Below are 17,363 nucleotides of genomic sequence, written 5' to 3'. Positions count from 1 at the left end.
CAGTCAGTAGCATCTGCCAGACCTTCTGAGCTGTACTGAGCACACAGTCGGAGCAGAAGTCAGCTTCAAGATGCTTCTGTGCTCTCCCCATGCTAGAAATGACTACGTCTGAGTCAGGCTCTGTTACAAGATAAAGCAGTCCAAAGCTTCAAACTCTAAGGGCCAGCAAGTAGCTGAAGCCTCTTCAGTCACTTCACATGTAAGAGGCGAAGACTCGAGCTACCACAGAAATGCCAGGGCTGTGCCGCTGTGCCTCCCACTGGACAAGCACAGCTTCACCTCCATGGGGACAGGTGTATCAGACCACACAGTGGGCTGGGACTATAGCCCGCAGTGGAAATGCAGGCCTCACAATGCTATGCTAATCTGCTCCTTAGTCCAACTGTTCTGTTCAGTCTGGTGAACAGAAAAATAATGTTGGAGCCAGGCAATAGAGGAAGGAAGAACTTGTCCTCTTCCTTATTGCTCCTGGGCTCAGAGACCAAACAAATCAGCAGCAGCTAACAGCTGCAAGGCAGTCAGCGGCAGCTGCCCAGAGGATCCACAAGGAAGGGCTATATCCAGACCGCAAATCCTGTGTGCTAGGTTTAAGTGAGGTCATCCTGTCAATGATCTAGTTAGGGAAGTCATGAACCAGAAAACTTTGAGCTACTGCTGGACCTAGCTCAGAGCTCGTTTGAGGGTTGTTATTACATACAGAGGCCAGTTTACTATGCTTTTATCCTGTGTCTGGCTGGAGCCATTAGTCAAGTTAAGGGTGAAATTACTGTAGACTTAAAACCAAGGCAAAAGACTGAGCTAGGGCTAGGTTTACTGTTTAATATACGGTGTAGACAAGCTTAAACAAGATATAAGCAGACCTGGCTGCAGGTCATGCATGAAGAAGCAGCCAGCTATGCACTTCATGCTGTGATCTTGACAGATCTGTCCCTGCCCGCCGTAGTAACACCACTATCATAAAAGAAACTTTCCACGTACCAGTCCTACCACTCACTGAGGATGGTTTCCCCTCTGTATTGTCCTTCACAGGTATGATGGTGACCTCATACTCTGTGCCAGGTTTCAGGCCTACAAAGAGCAAAAGGGAGCATTACAAATAATTAGGCAAGACAGTAATTTTTCTTAAAGAAAGCTATTTTATTTAGTCTACCCAGTTCTTAGTTTGCAGCAGAGAGGAACTTAAAGTTTAGATTTCTATCTGAACTTCCTTTTGTCTTGAGAAGGCCTCAGTAGCACTTTTGGTCCAGGCTTGCCATTAGGGCATACATTGACATACGCAGTAAACGGGAATTTCTGTAACATGAGTGTTACCAGCTCTGAAATAGAATATGCTTTATTCCTAACAAGGATGGAATTAAAGCTGAATAAATATGCCTTGAAACTTGCTATCCACAGGGCACAGAAGCTTTCTCCCTGTGAAGACACCCATCATTATGGGATAGGGGAACCCCAATAGATCTTACCATGTCCTACAGCAGGCACAAGGTGAAGGAAAACTGGCCATCCACACATGAGAGAAGAATCATCTCAGGACTATGGTCTGACCGTCAATTGCTCCTGCCACTTCTCCCTGCCCCTGCCTAGTTTGGAATACCCACAAGTACTCACCAGTCATGATGTGTCTGCTCTTAGGGTCATTGCTTTTGGGCACCATGACCTGCTTCTCATCCATCTCCACGAGGGATCTGAACTTCAGCTTGTAATAATCCACATCTGTTGGTGGGTTCTCCCACTCCACTTCCAGGGAGTGCTCCATCTCCTCCATCACCCAGATGGCATTGAGTGCAGACAGGACTGGGAAGGACAGCAGAGGGCCGTGAGGAAGCAGGATCAGCACCAAAAGGTGAATATAAGACAGGAAGTTGCTAAACAGCCCCCCTCCCTCCCCAGTCACCTGCTCTGAGACCTGAGACTTTTTCCTGAGCCAAACTGAAGAGTTAAGCAAGTATAGCACAATCATTATTTCACCAGGCTTAGTTTTATCCATGGTAACACTCCAACTCAAGAGTTTTCTGGCTCTCAGCTCCCACCTGTTGTGCTTGAAGAAATATGTCAAAATAACCAAACTTTTCAATGTTTTTGCCAAGTGCCAGCAGACAGCATACTATCAGCTGCTAACAACATGCCATTTCAGTTCTAGAGAGAATGTGTCAAATACACAGTCTTTCCATACCCAGCCTCCTAACCTCAGTAGCATCAGGCTCATTCAGTCCTGGGAAGACGCTATGAGGAAAACTCGCTGCTGCAGTCATGTTTGGCAAATTAGTACCTAGGAATGACATCCTGCCTACTTTAATGTCCCTTCTGCATCCAGTCGAACAGTGCATTATTCTTAATAACGTGCTGGCCTTATCCTGCATGCTTCCATTCCTGCTTCTTGAAGTAGGCAGTGTTATGGATTCCCTGGAATTCAGGGGTGTCAATGCAAGTAGGATTTGGTCAAGATAAAGGGAGAGATAGGAAATTTTCAATACGTTCAGCCCCAACGATATGTATCTGGAAACAGATTCTCCAGAACAGAACAATCGCAAAAAAACGCAACTGAGACTGGGAGGAGAAAGTGCTCTCCAGTGCTTAGACAGGATGTTACAAACCTGCAAAGCCAAACAATTCACTCCACTTGTTTGAATCTAACTTTAAAGACTACAACTTCTGACCCTGAAGAAAAAGACTGGCTGCTCCTACCTGTACTTGCTTCTAGATGCTTGGGCTCACTGGCAATCCCCTTCTTCACATGACGAAGTGTGACATTATATGTGGTGCTGGGGTAGAGACCCACAATCTCATAGCTGAGCTGCTCTTTGGGCAGGTGGACTTGTTTCACCAATGTCTCATACCCTACTGGATAATAGCTAATGAGGTAATTATCCACATCAATCATTTGATCCCAGCTGACAGCCAGAAAGTTCTCTGTGGAGTTCAGCAGCTGCAGGTTCTGAGGAGCAAGCACTAGAAGGGAAACAAAGAAAAACATGAGAATGATGTCTTAGCATTTGGTCCAGGGCTTACATGGCCAAGCGAGAAATTTTTTCAAACCTATTTTGAATACAGAGAGAATGCAGAACTGGAACTCCCAGTCTGTGGTCATCTTGGATTAGTCCATTTCTTTCTGCCCAACAGCATATCATCAAATACAAATGAATACTGTAGTCAGTAACAAATACAATTAATTTCCCAGGCTGTTCTTTCCAGCTTCTAAACCCACACTGGCATGAGGAAAACTCTCTGATAAAGCTGTCCCTTCCAATGCCTCTAGGAACAGAAAGAAAAGCCAAAACCTTATTTTTGTATCACTGTCAGAGTTATTACAAAATGTTACCTAGTCCCCAGAAATGGGGAACGCAGCTTCTCCAAGGCAGAGGTACAAAACTGAGCTTTCATACTGATGGAAACTTACACTCGGTGCCTGGAGGAGACCTGGGAAAATCTGCAGCACATAATATATTTCAGGACACCAACAGTGCCTTAACCATTTTGCTACAAGACAGACAGCTCATCGGTGTCTTGAAGCAGCCCTTGAAAGCAGTCATATAGGACATCTATCAGAGAGCTTACCTGATTTTAATTACAAGTAAGCACGTCATAAACTGATCAAACCGTCTACCAGCTGTATTTCATTAGCAAGGCACTAACAAATTGCAAAACATAGATAGCAAGTGTTTGTAAAAAGGCATGCGTCAGCAACATTAGGTCAGATAACATCATGAGATTCTTCTCACTTGAAAGGCAGCATTCATTCCCTTGTGTAATTCACAGCTCTCACCAAATTCCACCTATAAAAGTGTGCCATTGCTTTTGATGAAGACTTTGTACAAAATGTGAGAACGTTCATCCTGCCTCTCCTTGTGATACAGAAGCTGGATTTGAATAATCCAGCTTGGCAGTAAAATAATAAAGAACCTAAATACATATGATGTGTTTTATCCCTTGTCTAAGCATAGTTCAGAAGAGGACTGTATCTGCCTCTCTGAAGAGGAGAGATGTAGCATAAGAAACCAGTTTAGGACAATGCCTAGGACAGTTTGTGTGTCAGAGCAGGACGTTTTGATGAGGGGCTCTTGCAAAGGCAGTGACTCTCTAGCCCAGGGGGATCTATTTTTGCAACATGTTTTTTTTACTCTACCCCGAGATGCACCAGAGCCATCTTCTCCAGCCAACGTGATGAACCCAAGCACTTCATGACTTGACAAAGACACACCTGGTCAGAGCCAGGGGAAGTGGCCCTGTGAAGGTGTGAAGGGGAAGGAGGCACTGCCTGGGCTTGGTAACCCTTGAAAACCTCTTCCTCTTGCTCTCTGACAGCAGAGGACCTCCTAGCTTGAAGCAAAAGGGTTCATCACAGGCACAGCACTAATTGGTGAGATGAATTAGGAGGATGGGTGGTTGTGGGCCATGCCAGAGTCCATCTTGCATTCTGCTTGTGCTCATCAATCTCTCTCCATCAGGCAGCATCTCCTCCGGAAGCAGGCTGAGGCCCTAATGGCCGAAGCAAACAGGAAACGAGCTGCACATTTATAGATCCAGCGCTGGGCTGAGAGCTCACACAGGGGCTTGTGGGGAACCCTGGCTCCCCTGGGAACAGCCGAGTCCCTCTTTATTTTCCTTTCCAATTTCCTGATTACAGCATCAACACACAGACTTCCTGGTTAAACTAATATTGTGCTGAGATACCAAACAACTGTTTTTGTGGATACCCTTGTTTTAAACTGCTGGTTTATTCATCTTCAGATATCCCACAGTGCTATTTTGGAGTGCCAGTAAACGAAGTCCAGAAAGAGCACAAGCAAATACCTGCTGTTCAATGTGTTCTTGTCCTCTGGTTCTCCTTCACAAGGAATTGCAAGACATTAATTATACTGTTGCATGCTTGATAGTAACTTCTAGATGTTCAGACATTCCAGTTACCATGGCAATATGCAACAAAATGTGTCATTTCATGATCCGAGACACACAAACATAATAAAAATAAATAAATAAAAAAAAACAGTGCTTAGTGTAAATCTCCCAGGATGCAGAAATCTACTCCAAATTGGAACAGAAAAGGCAATTTGACAGCTATGGGAGAGGAGCGCTTGGCTACAGATACTGAGATGGGAACCATTTGCCTCTGGACTTAAAATAGTTTTTAAGTAGGAGTGGAGGTGTAGTGCGCAGAAACAGTAGCAAAATGTATTGTGAAATATGTATTAACTCTGTAGTGCTTGCTCACTTGTATATTCAGAAAGCAGAGGCCACTTCCATGGCCTGTAAAACAGCTGCAGGTGTTGTGTAAGGAAGAGAATCCAAGGCTGGACCCAGCCAGCCCTTTGGGAAAGGCTGGCTGGGCAACAGTTTTCTGGAAGAAACTCCTCTGCTTGCCACTTCTGTAAAGGTGCTGCCTACTGAGCAGCAAATCCCAGTCTACTGACAGGAGAGAAGAGTGCTGGAGCCACAGAGAAACATCACTGAATAGTGTGGAAGGGGTAGGAGGAGTGAAGTTTTGATGCAGAGCTCTCATTTGGATGAAGGACTTGAGCTAATAATCTTTTATTTAAAAGGTGAGTCTCTAAGCAGACAGATCAGGCCTGAGAGGTGAGGGATGATCCGGAGCAGAAAAGACCTGCCAGTAAGGTCACTGCAAGCCCTCACTGAGCGATACCTGGTGCTCAGCATGTGGCTGTTACCTACTTCTCCTTCCTGAGGAGCTGTGAAAGATCAGACTAAGCAGTGATGTACAGAGAAGGAAAGGCAGCTTCTAGGGTAAAAAGCTGAGTGCTGAAGCCTGGAGTATCAACTTGTGGCTGTAAGGAGACCATAGGTTTTTCAGAATAGGCACCAAGCCATCCAGCTTTAAGCAGAAACTGCTGGACATACACCTCAACGTCAGCTCAGTCAGGTCTTCTCAGGCAAATCCTACTGCCTTGTAACAAACTAAGATAAGGAAGAGTTTCCCAAAGATCTCACTGCAAAGGGAGGTTATTTAAAGGATTTATGCATCATTGTCTCACAGGTTTTATCAAATCCACTACCTTATCAGCAAGCAGTGCACACTGCAGCAAACATGATTTTACCTTCTGTTGTCTCATTTATATGTCAAGAAACAGACTCTGGCTCCCTCTTTAATTACAGGCTCCGTACCCAGTTTTGCTCTCTCCTTCAGCTTACACACAGGCTTGTGCTAGCGCTACCTTAAAGTGAATTTCCACCTTTCCCCAATTCAGAAAAGTTTTCCAGGCAATTCTTGAAGACAAGGACCAGTCATCGATCCCTAGCCCAGCAGGAACTCAGAGAGGAACACGGTGACCCCAGGCTTGGCTTACCTACAATATTAGCCGAACGCTTCTTGGACAGGTAAAGAGGGAAGCTTATAATAAAAGAACAGAGGGAGAAATAACTCACAAGCATGTCTTACCCTGGGAGCAGTCAAGGCCAAAGAAGCCATCGTGGCAGTAGCACTCTCCTGTGTCACAGAACCCATTGCCACTGCAGTCCCCAGGACATCGTTTCTCACTGCAGTCCTCTCCGATGAACTCCTCGTAGCACTGGCAGACCCCTTTGGCTGTGTCACAGATGCCGTTGCCACTGCAGTTCTCAGGACAGAGCTGCTGGCTGCAGTCCTCACCAAAGTAAGGCTCATCGCAGATACACTTTCCACCATCACAGCGCCCATGGCTGCTGCAGTGGCTGGGGCAGGTGGGGCGGGAGCAGTTGCTGCCCTCCCAGCCCTCGGCACACTTACAGCTGCAAGTCCCATGGCCACTGCAATGCGATAGACCTGGCCAGAGCAGTTCCAGGATGCATGACAATAAGTGTGACGCACAGATAAGAGAAAAGAAAAAGAAGAAAAAATTAGGAACATAGCAATGGACAGGTAGTGCAAAGGCATGTTCAAGGTCATTAAAGGGAAAGCATAACTACCACTGGAAAATATGGGCTGAAAAAGACCTGAAAACATCATCTTGTCCATCTGACCCTAGACCCAGGAGGGACCAGCTCCACCCTTGCCTTTCCCAACACATTTGTCTGTAGTCAGCAGGAATGCAGATTCCATGACCCCCCACACACAGTCAATTAGAAAGCTTTTCACAGCCTCTAACCTGGATCTTCCTGGCTGTAATTTAAGCTCACCATTTCTCACCACACTTATTATAAAGATGGAGAGCACATTATTCTCATCTGCTATACACCTGTATTTTTCATGTAAGCAAAGACTTAGCACTTCTCCTTGTCTCTATTCCCCAAACATCAGTTTGTCAAATCTTTTCTTAGAGGCCATGCTGTATAAACCTTCAATCACAGGCAGAGCCAGTGGCTGCCACAAAACATCATCATTATAAACTCTGCTCTTCTTTTAGGCAGTTATCAAGGAGGAAATAAAAACACAAATTCTCAACAACTGCAAAATTCTGGAGGCAAAAACGAGAAAGGAAAAGTCAGCAACAAGAAGTGCTTCCCTTGTCTTCCACCCTCCCCCAGAAATTCCTCCATTAAATCCTCCCACCTATGTGAAACTCAGGAACTGTTCCCTTCCACTTCTGGGAGATGCCTGGGGAGATTTCCCCTGCGCTGGTTCCAGAAATGGTCTGTACTACCACATTTTGGGACCTTCAGATTTCCTTTCACATCACAGAAACCAGAGAACTGTTCCATCTGTAGGACTCGAGTATTTTGCTCAGAGAACCCCCAATAACCTTGCCAAATGGATTCCAGTCCCCAGATCTCTGCAGAAAATAGGCTGTATCTGGGATGTAAGAACAGATACTGCATTTGTTACTTACCTTGGCTTCCCCCACAGTGCTTCTGAGGGCTGCAGACTTCTCTCAGCTCTGCCACTTCTTTCTCAAGCTTCTCCATCCTTTCAAGCAGACCCTTAATTTGCGTCAAAGCTTCACAGTCCCCTTTGGGTGCATGCACATGGATGTTGTGCCTAAAAATGATATTCTGCTCTTCATTTTCCTCGGCCTCCCCAAGATCTAGCTGCACCTCACTGTTGTCTTCATGCTGTAATGGATCCACTGTAATCTGGGAGGACGTGGGCAGGTCAATCTTGTAGGAGTGGCTGAAGGATATTCTTTGACCATCGCTGGTGCAATTGTGAGATGCAGGTTGATGAATGGCAGATGTCTGAAGAGCACAGCACAGCAATACCCCCATTGGGAAGGCAAGCCAGCTCTGGAAATCCATCTGGTAGGCTTTCAGAGGAAGCACTGACCCCTCAAACAGCACAGCTGCTTTTGAGAAGAAGAAAAATGTAAGAAGTGTGATCATAAAGCTGGTTTTCATGATTTCCTAAAGGACAAATTCTCTGGTTTGCCCTGATTTAATACTAGGTTGGTCCGTACCTGGAAAAGAATCACACTGGATGAGTTAGATACAAAAGAGCTTCTAGAGCCCCCGACTAGGAGCTTTAAGTTTGCAACTTTCAAGTGAGACATAGTATCATGATCCATTGCACTTATTAATTATGCCATAGCACTTCTCATTCTCCTGCAGTTACAGTAAGCACTGTATGAGTCTCCCAGCTATGATCTGGATTACTGATCATCTTTTTGGCCATGGTAATCTCCAGCACCTTGCATGTTTTTCAACTAGAAGCTTGATAACTGTACTGATGCTGCGTGCATGAAAAATTCAGAGAGCTGGCATGGATCTTTCAGTACAAGAAGTTTGGGAGATAGTTTTGCTGACTTTACATGCATCACAACATGAGATATCTTTCCCAGGACAGCTGCATTTCAGGCATGGGTGGAAATTTTTTCAGGAAGGTGTTGAAGAGGATGCCAAGAGTCAGTTTCTACAGGGACTATAAGTGTAGAACACTTTCTCAAGGAGGGAGATCAGCTAAGAGAAGTGGACTGCAGAACCTGACCAAGTGTCAGCCCCAGCCTTAGAGCCCCCATCTCTGCCTCTGCCCACTGGAGACAGAGGAGGGGAGCTGAGGACATCTGCTTTGTAGAGACAGGACTGAGATCCTCACCTGCCTGCACATGCGTTGTTGATTACGTGTCACAAAACCCTCACTTTGAGTACAACTGTCCTGACAGAGAGCTGAACCAGCTGTCTTCAGCTTCAGGGTCTTGCGTTGATGATTTCTGACTTAGTCCACCACTTCAAAAAGGCCCTTTAGATTTAAATTATCAAGTTTTAGCCATGTGACTCAAATGATACATAAAATTAAACCCATCCTCTTCTTCTAATACAGCACATAGCCTACACTGTTGCCTGGATTGGGGAGAATTAAAACATTTCCTCCATTTGAAACTAATGTTTTGGCATTTTGTGTGCCTGAACACTGGCTTCACTTGAGGGATTTCAAGTTTATTTTGCATTGATTCAGTTATCTGATTTGTTATCTCAGCATTGGCAAGGTTCACTTAGAAGCTACTAGAGCAGATCTATTAACACATGGAGTGAGAGGACGTGTTGTAAACCAATACTTTTATTTCAGAAATATTCCTTCTTTCCTACCCTGCAGACATAAATAGGAAGAGCTTGTTTTCAGGCTAATTAAGTCTCAGAACTAAGACTTAAAAATAAATACATTTGTACTGTTTAATTGCATTGACACTTATAGGTCAAAACTGAAGTCCAAACATTTAAAGTCTTCAGGTAGTCTTTAACAGAAACAAGACTGTTTGCTGTAAAATTTTTATGCTGTCAACCAAGCAAAAATTTTGGACTTAAGAAACGAACACCTCATAGGCAAGAATAACAGGAAGGAAGAAGCTGAACAAACACGGGTGGAAGGATAAGATGTAAAGTTAGAAACCTAAATTTATCAGTTGGCTTATTCAACGTTACGAACTGAATTTTGGCATTAATGGTAGATGTCAATCTGTACAGGAGGTGATATATACTTGGTTAAATACTTAGAATTTCATATCACAGGATGCAAATACCAAATGCCACCATATGTGACTTACGAAGCAGTCATGTTATTCATTGCACAAGCAGAAGAAAAAAACATGATTTAAGTGCTAAATTAGGTAATGTGACAACTAGAAACCATTTGGCCAATATGTATCCATAGTAACAGCACATCTGAACCCAGATTAATAGTGCTGCCCCAGATAATACTCTTTGAAGTAACAGAGGACTCCACTCCTGAAGAATCATACTAAGTTTTGAGCTCTTCTATTTCCATTATAATCACATTTCTGAAAGTCACACAGTCCTGGGTTATGATGAAAATCAACTGTTTCTGTGAAACAACATTATACATCCTAAATGTCTGCCAAAACTTTAGAAGTATCCCTGACATTAGATTCATGGCCTACCATTGGCAGCACAGCTACAGGAAGGTGTCCTTCATGCTCAGAAGCATGAGGCTTTGGTTACTAAAAGCCAAAACAAAATCACACCACCATCGGAAATACATATTATACATGATTATACCTATATGACAGGCCACTCTAGTGCTAGCTCATCTCTCTTCAAGCAAAATTATCACTGACATCAAGCAAAATACGGTAGGTATTTCAAGATTCAGTCTACAATTCTTTATCTCATATGAATTAAATAAAATAAGGGAGTTATGTCTAACGTTCATTCCCAACCAGTAATTTGTTTGGTTTGGTTTTTTTTTCATCCATTCAGCACTGATCTACTGCATTTAACTTGCAGTAAGAGAAAAGGAGGCAGGGAAAGTATGTTGCTCTGTGGAGGCAGGACTTCTTCCCTATTTCTGTCTCCTGAGATTTTGCAGATACCTGTTTGTGACCAAAGATGCAGCTTTCCCACCCAGACCCAGCTGCTATTGTTTCCCAAGACTCCTCTCCCTCAAAGGGCCACAGAAACTAACTACACCTTTCTTTTTCTGCTGTGCAGCCTTCTGAAACAAACCAAGTCATAAGGGATTGCTTCAAAGCTCTGAACAAATTTAATGTCTAAATTCTACAGATTCTCACCATAGTCCACTGCAGGAAACCCCAGAAGCTTTCATAGAATCATAGAAGTTTGGGTTGGAAGGGACCTCTAAAGGTCATCTAGTCCAACCCCCCTGCAGTGAGCAGGGACATCTTCAACTAGATCAGGTTGCTCAGAGCCCCGTCCAACCTGGTCTTGAATGTTTCCAGGGATGGGGCACCTACCACCTCTCTGGGCAACCTGTTCCAGTGTTTCACCACCCTCATTGTAAAAAATTTCTTCCTTATATCTAGTCTAAACCTAACCCCTTTTAGTTTAAAACCATTACCCCTTGTTCTATTGCAACAGGCCTTACTAAAAACTTTGTCCCCATCTTTCTTATAAGCCCCCTTTAAGTAGTGAAAAACTGCAATAAGGTCTCTCCGGAGCCTTCTCTTCTCCAGGTTGAACAACCCCAACTCTCTCAGCCTGTCCTCATAGGAGAGGTGTTCCATCCCTCTGATCATTTTTGTGGCCCTCCTCTGGACCCGCTCCAACAGGTCCATGTCTTGTGCTAGGGGCCCCAGAGCTGGACACAGTACTCCAGGTGGGGTCTCACCAGACCAGAGTAGAGGGGCAGAATCACCTCCCTCACCCTGCTGGCCGTACTTCTTGATGCAGCCCAGGGTACAGTTGGCTTTCTGGGCTGCAAGCAAACATTGTCAGCTCATGTCCAGCTTTTCATCCACCAGTACCCCCAAGTCCTTCTCTGCAGGTCTGCTCTCAATCCCTTCATCCCCCGGCCTGTATTGATACCATGAGTTGCCCCGAACCAGAGGTGCAAGACTCTGCACTTGGCCTTGTTCAACCTCATGAGGTTCACATGGGCCCACTTCTTGAGCTTGTCCAGGTCCCTCTGGAATGCATCCCGTCCCTCAGGTGCGTCAACCGCACCACTCAGCTTAGTGTCATCTGCAAACTTGCTGAGGGTGCGCTTGATCCCACTATGTCATTGATGAAGATATTAAACAGTAGTAGTCCCAATATGGACCCCTGAGGGACACCACTTGTCACCGATCTCCATCTGGACATTGAGCCATTGACCACTACCCTCTGGATGCAACCATCCAACTAATTCCTCATCCACCAAACACTCCACCCATTAAATCCATATCTCTCCAATTTAGAGAGAAGGATGTTGTGGGGGACCATGTCAAAGGCCTTACAGAAGTCCAGACAGGCAACATCTGTAGCTCTTCCCTTGTCTACTGATGTAGTCACTCCATCATAGAAGGCCATCAGGTTGGTCAGGCAGGACTTGCCCTTGGTGAAGCCATAATGGCTGTCTCGAATCACCTCCCTGTCCTCCATGTGCCTTAACATAGCTTCTAGGAGGATCTGTTCCATGATCTTCCCAGGCACAGAGGTGAAGCTGACAGGTCGGTAGTTCCCAGGGTCCTCCTTCTACCCTTTTTAAAAATGGGTGCAATGTTTCCCTTTTTCCAGTCGCCAGGGACTTCACCTGATTGCCATGACTTTTCAAATATCATGGAGAGTGGCTTGGCAACTACATCGGCCAATTCCCTCAGGGCTCTGGGATGCATCTTGGCAGGTCCCATCGACTTATGTATGTTCAGGTCCCTCAGGTGGTCACGAACCTGATCTTCTCTTACAGTGGGAGGGACTTTGCTCCCCCAGTCCCCATCTTGCAGTCCATCCACTTGAGAGGTTTGGGAAGAGAGGTTGCCAGTGAAGACTGAGGCAAAGAAGTTGTTGAGTACCTCAGCCTTCTCCTCGTCCGTTGTTACCAGTTTGCCAGTCTTGCTTATCGGGGGGGATACGCTTTCTTTGACCTTCCTTTTCTGGCTGACATACCTGTAGAAGCCCTTCTTATTATTCTTTGCATCCCTTGCCAAGTTCAGCTCCAGCTGTGCCTTGGCCTTCCTGACCCCATCCCTACACAAGTGGGCAGCATCCCTACACTCTTCCCAGGACACCTGTCACTGCTTCCACTGCCTGTGCATTTCCTTCTTGCCCTTTAGTTTGACCAGCAGGTCTTGACTCATCCATGCCAGTCTCTTGCCATCCTTTCCTGATTTCTTACACCTGGGTATTGAGAGCTCTTGCACTCTATGGAAAGTGTCCTTAAAGATCTGCCAACTCTGTTCTGCTCCCTTGTTCCTGAGGGCAGTTTCCCAGGGGGTCCTATTGACTAACTCCTTGAACAGCTGCAATTTTGCTTTCCTAAAATTCAGGGTCCTGACTTTACTCTTCGCCTGACCCATATCCCTCAGGACTGCAAACTCCACCAGTGCTTGATCGCTGCAGCCCAGGCTGCCTCCAATCTTGATGTCACTGATTAGCTCACTTGAGTTGGTGACCAACAGGTCCAGTATCGCATCCCCTGTGGTAGGACTGTCTATTACCTGGCTTAAGAAGTTATCCTCAATGCATTCCAGGAGTCTCCTGGATTGCCTACAGCTTGCTGTGGTACTTTTCCAGCAGATGTCAGGGTGGTTGAAGTCCCCCAGCAAGACGAGCCTGCGAGCACGATGCCTCCTGTAGCTGGAGTAAGAAGGCTTCATCAATAGGCTCCCCTTGATCGGGTGGCCTGTAGTAGACACCAACCACAAGGTTCCCTTTGTTGCCTCGGTCTCTAATTCTTACCCATAAGCTTTCAACCTGCTCGTGGCTATTCTTCAGAGACAGCTCTTCACACTCTCTCCATTTCTTGATGTAGAGGGCAACCCCTCCGCCCTTCCTTCCTTGCCTGTCCCTTCTGAACAGCCTGCAGCCATTGATAGCTGCACTCCAGTCGTGGGATTTGTTCCACCAAGTTTCAGTAATGGCAACTAGGTTGTAGCTTTCTAGCAGCACAGTGGCTTCCAACTCCTCCTGTTTGTTGCCCATGCTGCATGCATTGGTGTAGAGGCACTTCAGCTGGGCTGTTGGCCATGTCACTTTCTTAGGGGAACACCCCTTAATTCCTTTGAGGTATTTCACTGATGTTTCCCTGTTGGCTCCTATTACCTCAGGAGCCCCTGGCTTATCTCCATAAGACTTCAAGTGTGCTGCAGTGTAGCCAGCACGTCTCAGAGCAACAGGCTGAGAGCCCTCGCTAGCACCCCATCCCTCTAACCTTGGCGTGTCATCCCACAGCTTGTCATGGGCAAGGCTGATATTATCCCCCTCCCGCCTCAAGTCTAGTTTAAAGCTCTGTCAATGAGCCCATCACCTTGTAAGCAAAGACCCTCTTCCCCCTTTGAGAAAGGTGAATCCCATCTGACACCAGCAAGCCTGGTGCTGTGTAGGCCATCCCATATCGATGGCTTTGGTTTGCGGGGTTTACTTCCAACCCCCTGGAGATGAGGCCCCCAAACCACCACCCCCAACCACACACACAGACACACACAAAATCCCTTCTCTCAGCACCAAGTGCTGAATAGCATTCTGTTGTAACATGATGTCATTACTAATTACGGCTTCATGGGAACCACAAATTGATCTCAGATTTTCCTGGGCCTGGAGATCATTCAGGAGGAAAAACCCCTGAACATAAGCATTTCTTTCAAGCATAATGAAAGAGGAGGACAGCTTTTTTGGCTTCCTCATCATGTAATAAAGAGATTTTCCCCTGCTGTTAAAAAGAGTGGGTTTAACTGATTCTTCATGGAGAGTATCGCGTCATAACATATAGCTGGCAATAATAACAGATTAGGGAAATGACTAATTTAGGAAAGAATGCCTAAGTCAGATCTACTAGGCACAGAATATTCTCCTAAGGAAAGGGATAGAAGAAGCCCTGCTCACATCTTTTCAACCTTTGCAGAGGAAAGCATGGGATGATCAAAGCTGGAGAGAACCTACAGTAGTTATGTGAAAGACTCCAGTGATCTAACTCTGTAAGTCTTTTTCCATCCTACAGGTCAGTGCTTGAAGATTTGGGGTATAGGCCTTTGCAGTATTATCTTCTGCTAGCACCCAGTCAGCCATAGGAGATGCACGACTGGAAGCTGCTTCTATCAATGCAAGATCTGATAAAGACATGGATGTAGATACTTAGCAGGGTGCCACCCAGGCAATGTGGAGATGGGACTGAGGAGAGAAAGGAGGACTTGTAGTCATAGGAAAAAGGAAATGCAGGTCTAGGACAGCTCCAGGGTTGCAGAAGAGGGAGAGAGAAAGTTATAAGATCAAAGATTGAGAAATGGGGCAGAGTAGAATATGTACATATCCAAGCAGAAAGAGTTATACAATACAACACTATAAGCAACACACATTAAAGTTGAAGAAAAATAGCCAGGAAAAAAGGAGATGCAGTGAAAGGAGCCATGGGCTGAGACCTGTGCTTTCTAAGTACCGAGGGACAGTACATTGTGCAATTTTTTGAGCATGGCATTTTGCATGCTAGGACTAGAACAGAAGCTGCCAAGTTGTACCACAGTACTAGAGGCATGAGAGCTGGCAGTTTCCTAACTGCCAAGTTAGAAAACTGGAATGTTTAACCATCCTAAAGCCAAGGGGCTTTCCTGAGGAACACAAGAGGAATAACAAGTAGTAGAAGACATGTCAGAAAGTCCTTAGCAAGTTTACAGAAGTGCTGCCAATACCCAAACAGCCATCATTTACTTGAATAACTCTCAAGAAGAGCAGCAACAGACCTGTCTGACCAACACTAGGAAGGCAGCATTTAGGCTCAGGAGACACAAGCATTACCAGTGATGGATATTTATCATGCACTCTGCTGTCAAATGGATGTTGACTGTAGAATGCCATACTGTTTAAAGCATGGAGATGACAATGTGGGAGCAGGGGAGTGCGTAGCATCAGCCTCTGCTGAGAGAAGCAAATGCATCTGCTGAGGTTGTGCTGGTTTTGGCTGGGATAGAGTTAATTTTCTAACTACTATACTAGCTACTATAAAGAAAACTAACTCTATCCCAACCAAAACCAGCACAGAGGCACATGGCAAAGCTGTGTTCTTAGATATAGAAGAAGATGTAGCAGCACAGAAGTTGATAAACCAGCTCATCTAAGTTGGAATACAGTCGCGCTCCTTATTGCTAAAAGTGTTGCAAGATGTAAAGAATGACACAAGTCACTAACACCAAAGAGCAGAACTGAGTCATAGGGGCTACTATTTTTTGTTAGCAGCCTGACAAAAATGAAGGGAGGGTCAAAACATGCCAAAATTATGATACTACTACTCAGTTGCTAAGAAGTCTAGCCCATTTTCCTTCTGCTTTATGTATTTTTCTCGGTGAGGCATTCAGCTGAGACAAGGTACTAATTTTACAGACTTTCCATAAGTATAATTTAGTTTAACCAATTGGATTATTTGTCTTTATTTTCTGTGGTGAAACTATTTTACTGTTCCAGACCTCATCTGCTTTAGAAAGCTCTCCATCAGACTTCCTCTTCTCTGGTATTGGTCATAGAAATCATTCGATGCAACTGCTGTAATAACCTAGCCAGCATTCTGTTTTCAATATTATGCAATCTTTATGCAATTAATGGTTGCAATTAATGCAACCAATGACTGCCAACAAAAAAAATGCAACCATTAATTTAGCAAGATTGTTTCTTTTGCAAGTATCTACCTTTTTTTACTTCCAGACTGAATGAACCTTACCTAACACTACAGAAGTTTGGGATGATTTGCAATAACAAATAGAAAAACAGAATTATAATCAGCCAGGTAGATACTGTGCTTCTAGAGTCATCCTTGTATTTGCCTTTTCTTTCATGCTAATTCTTCTGCAATGTCTGATAAGCAAGGTGTATTAACTGTTCATACGTGAATAAGAAATTGCTTCCGAAATCCTACATGCTCATTAGAAAATGCAAAGAGGCTTAATAGTATTTGCATATTTGTCAGTTTGTATGAATATGCATTTTGTAACAAATGGCCTAGCTCCCTTCTGTTAAATCATTAGCTGCCAGTTTAAGTCAGTCAGTCTTTCCTGAAGCAAATCCTTGTTCTGTTGCCTGCACAGCTCAAAAATTTTGTAACTCCTGTATTTGATCAATTTTACTTATCCAATGAATGACATTTTTATTATAAATAGTATAATCAATAAAGTACTTTTATTGTGGAAATAGTGATATATTTCATTTTATGTGGTAAAGAACTTCTACTGGCTTCTACCACTGAGTCTGTGAAAAGGTGCACTAGAAGGCATAGGAAGAGGTTTTGGATGAGAAAATATTCAAAAATTACCGAGTGTTTGTTGCAATTATAGGATGTAAGTGTGATCAAATTCCAGCATGATCTCATGACAAAAGGAAGGGCTTTTAAAACAACTATTGTCACACAGAAATCAGAGCCTAAAATGGAAATTACTAGGAACAAGCATTCTAAAATAATTACCTTCCAGGTTAAACCCTAGCTCCGTTAAAGCCAAAGGCAAAACTCCCATTTACTTCAGCAGATACGTGGTTTCATGTGGTTGGAGGAGACAAACGGGGAAAGCTTAAGCCCTTCAAAATGGAGTGACATTAAATACTACTATACATTTTGCAATAATAATACATGCCCA

The 17,363-nt window shown here is 44.5% G+C and overlaps 1 protein-coding gene across 3 annotated transcripts in view; it reads right to left on the bottom strand.

The window, feature by feature from the left end:
• The window catches only part of TNN (tenascin N), a 37,171-nt gene that overhangs the window by 16,853 nt on the left and 2,955 nt on the right, over positions 1–17,363 (bottom strand). The window contains exons 3-8 of one of the 3 annotated variants that reach the window (XM_075507890.1): positions 8,957–9,100; positions 7,758–8,207; positions 6,392–6,754; positions 2,686–2,949; positions 1,609–1,794; positions 979–1,068 (exon numbers count right to left, since the gene is read on the bottom strand). In XM_075507890.1, the coding sequence (XP_075364005.1) occupies positions 979–1,068; positions 1,609–1,794; positions 2,686–2,949; positions 6,392–6,754; positions 7,758–8,163 (1,309 nt within the window). In that variant the 5' untranslated portion in view covers positions 8,164–8,207; positions 8,957–9,100. Of the gene's footprint in view, positions 1–978; positions 1,069–1,608; positions 1,795–2,685; positions 2,950–6,391; positions 6,755–7,757; positions 8,211–8,956; positions 9,101–17,363 lie in introns of all 3 variants that reach the window. The other 2 variants (XM_075507891.1, XM_075507889.1) reach the window with 2 other exon arrangements.

The sequence above is a fragment of the Mycteria americana genome, chromosome 7, assembly GCF_035582795.1.
Source record: "Mycteria americana isolate JAX WOST 10 ecotype Jacksonville Zoo and Gardens chromosome 7, USCA_MyAme_1.0, whole genome shotgun sequence".
Taxonomy (NCBI): Eukaryota; Metazoa; Chordata; class Aves; order Ciconiiformes; family Ciconiidae; genus Mycteria; species Mycteria americana.
Note: the sequence above shows the minus strand (reverse complement) of the source record. Positions and strands in the feature narration are given on the sequence as shown.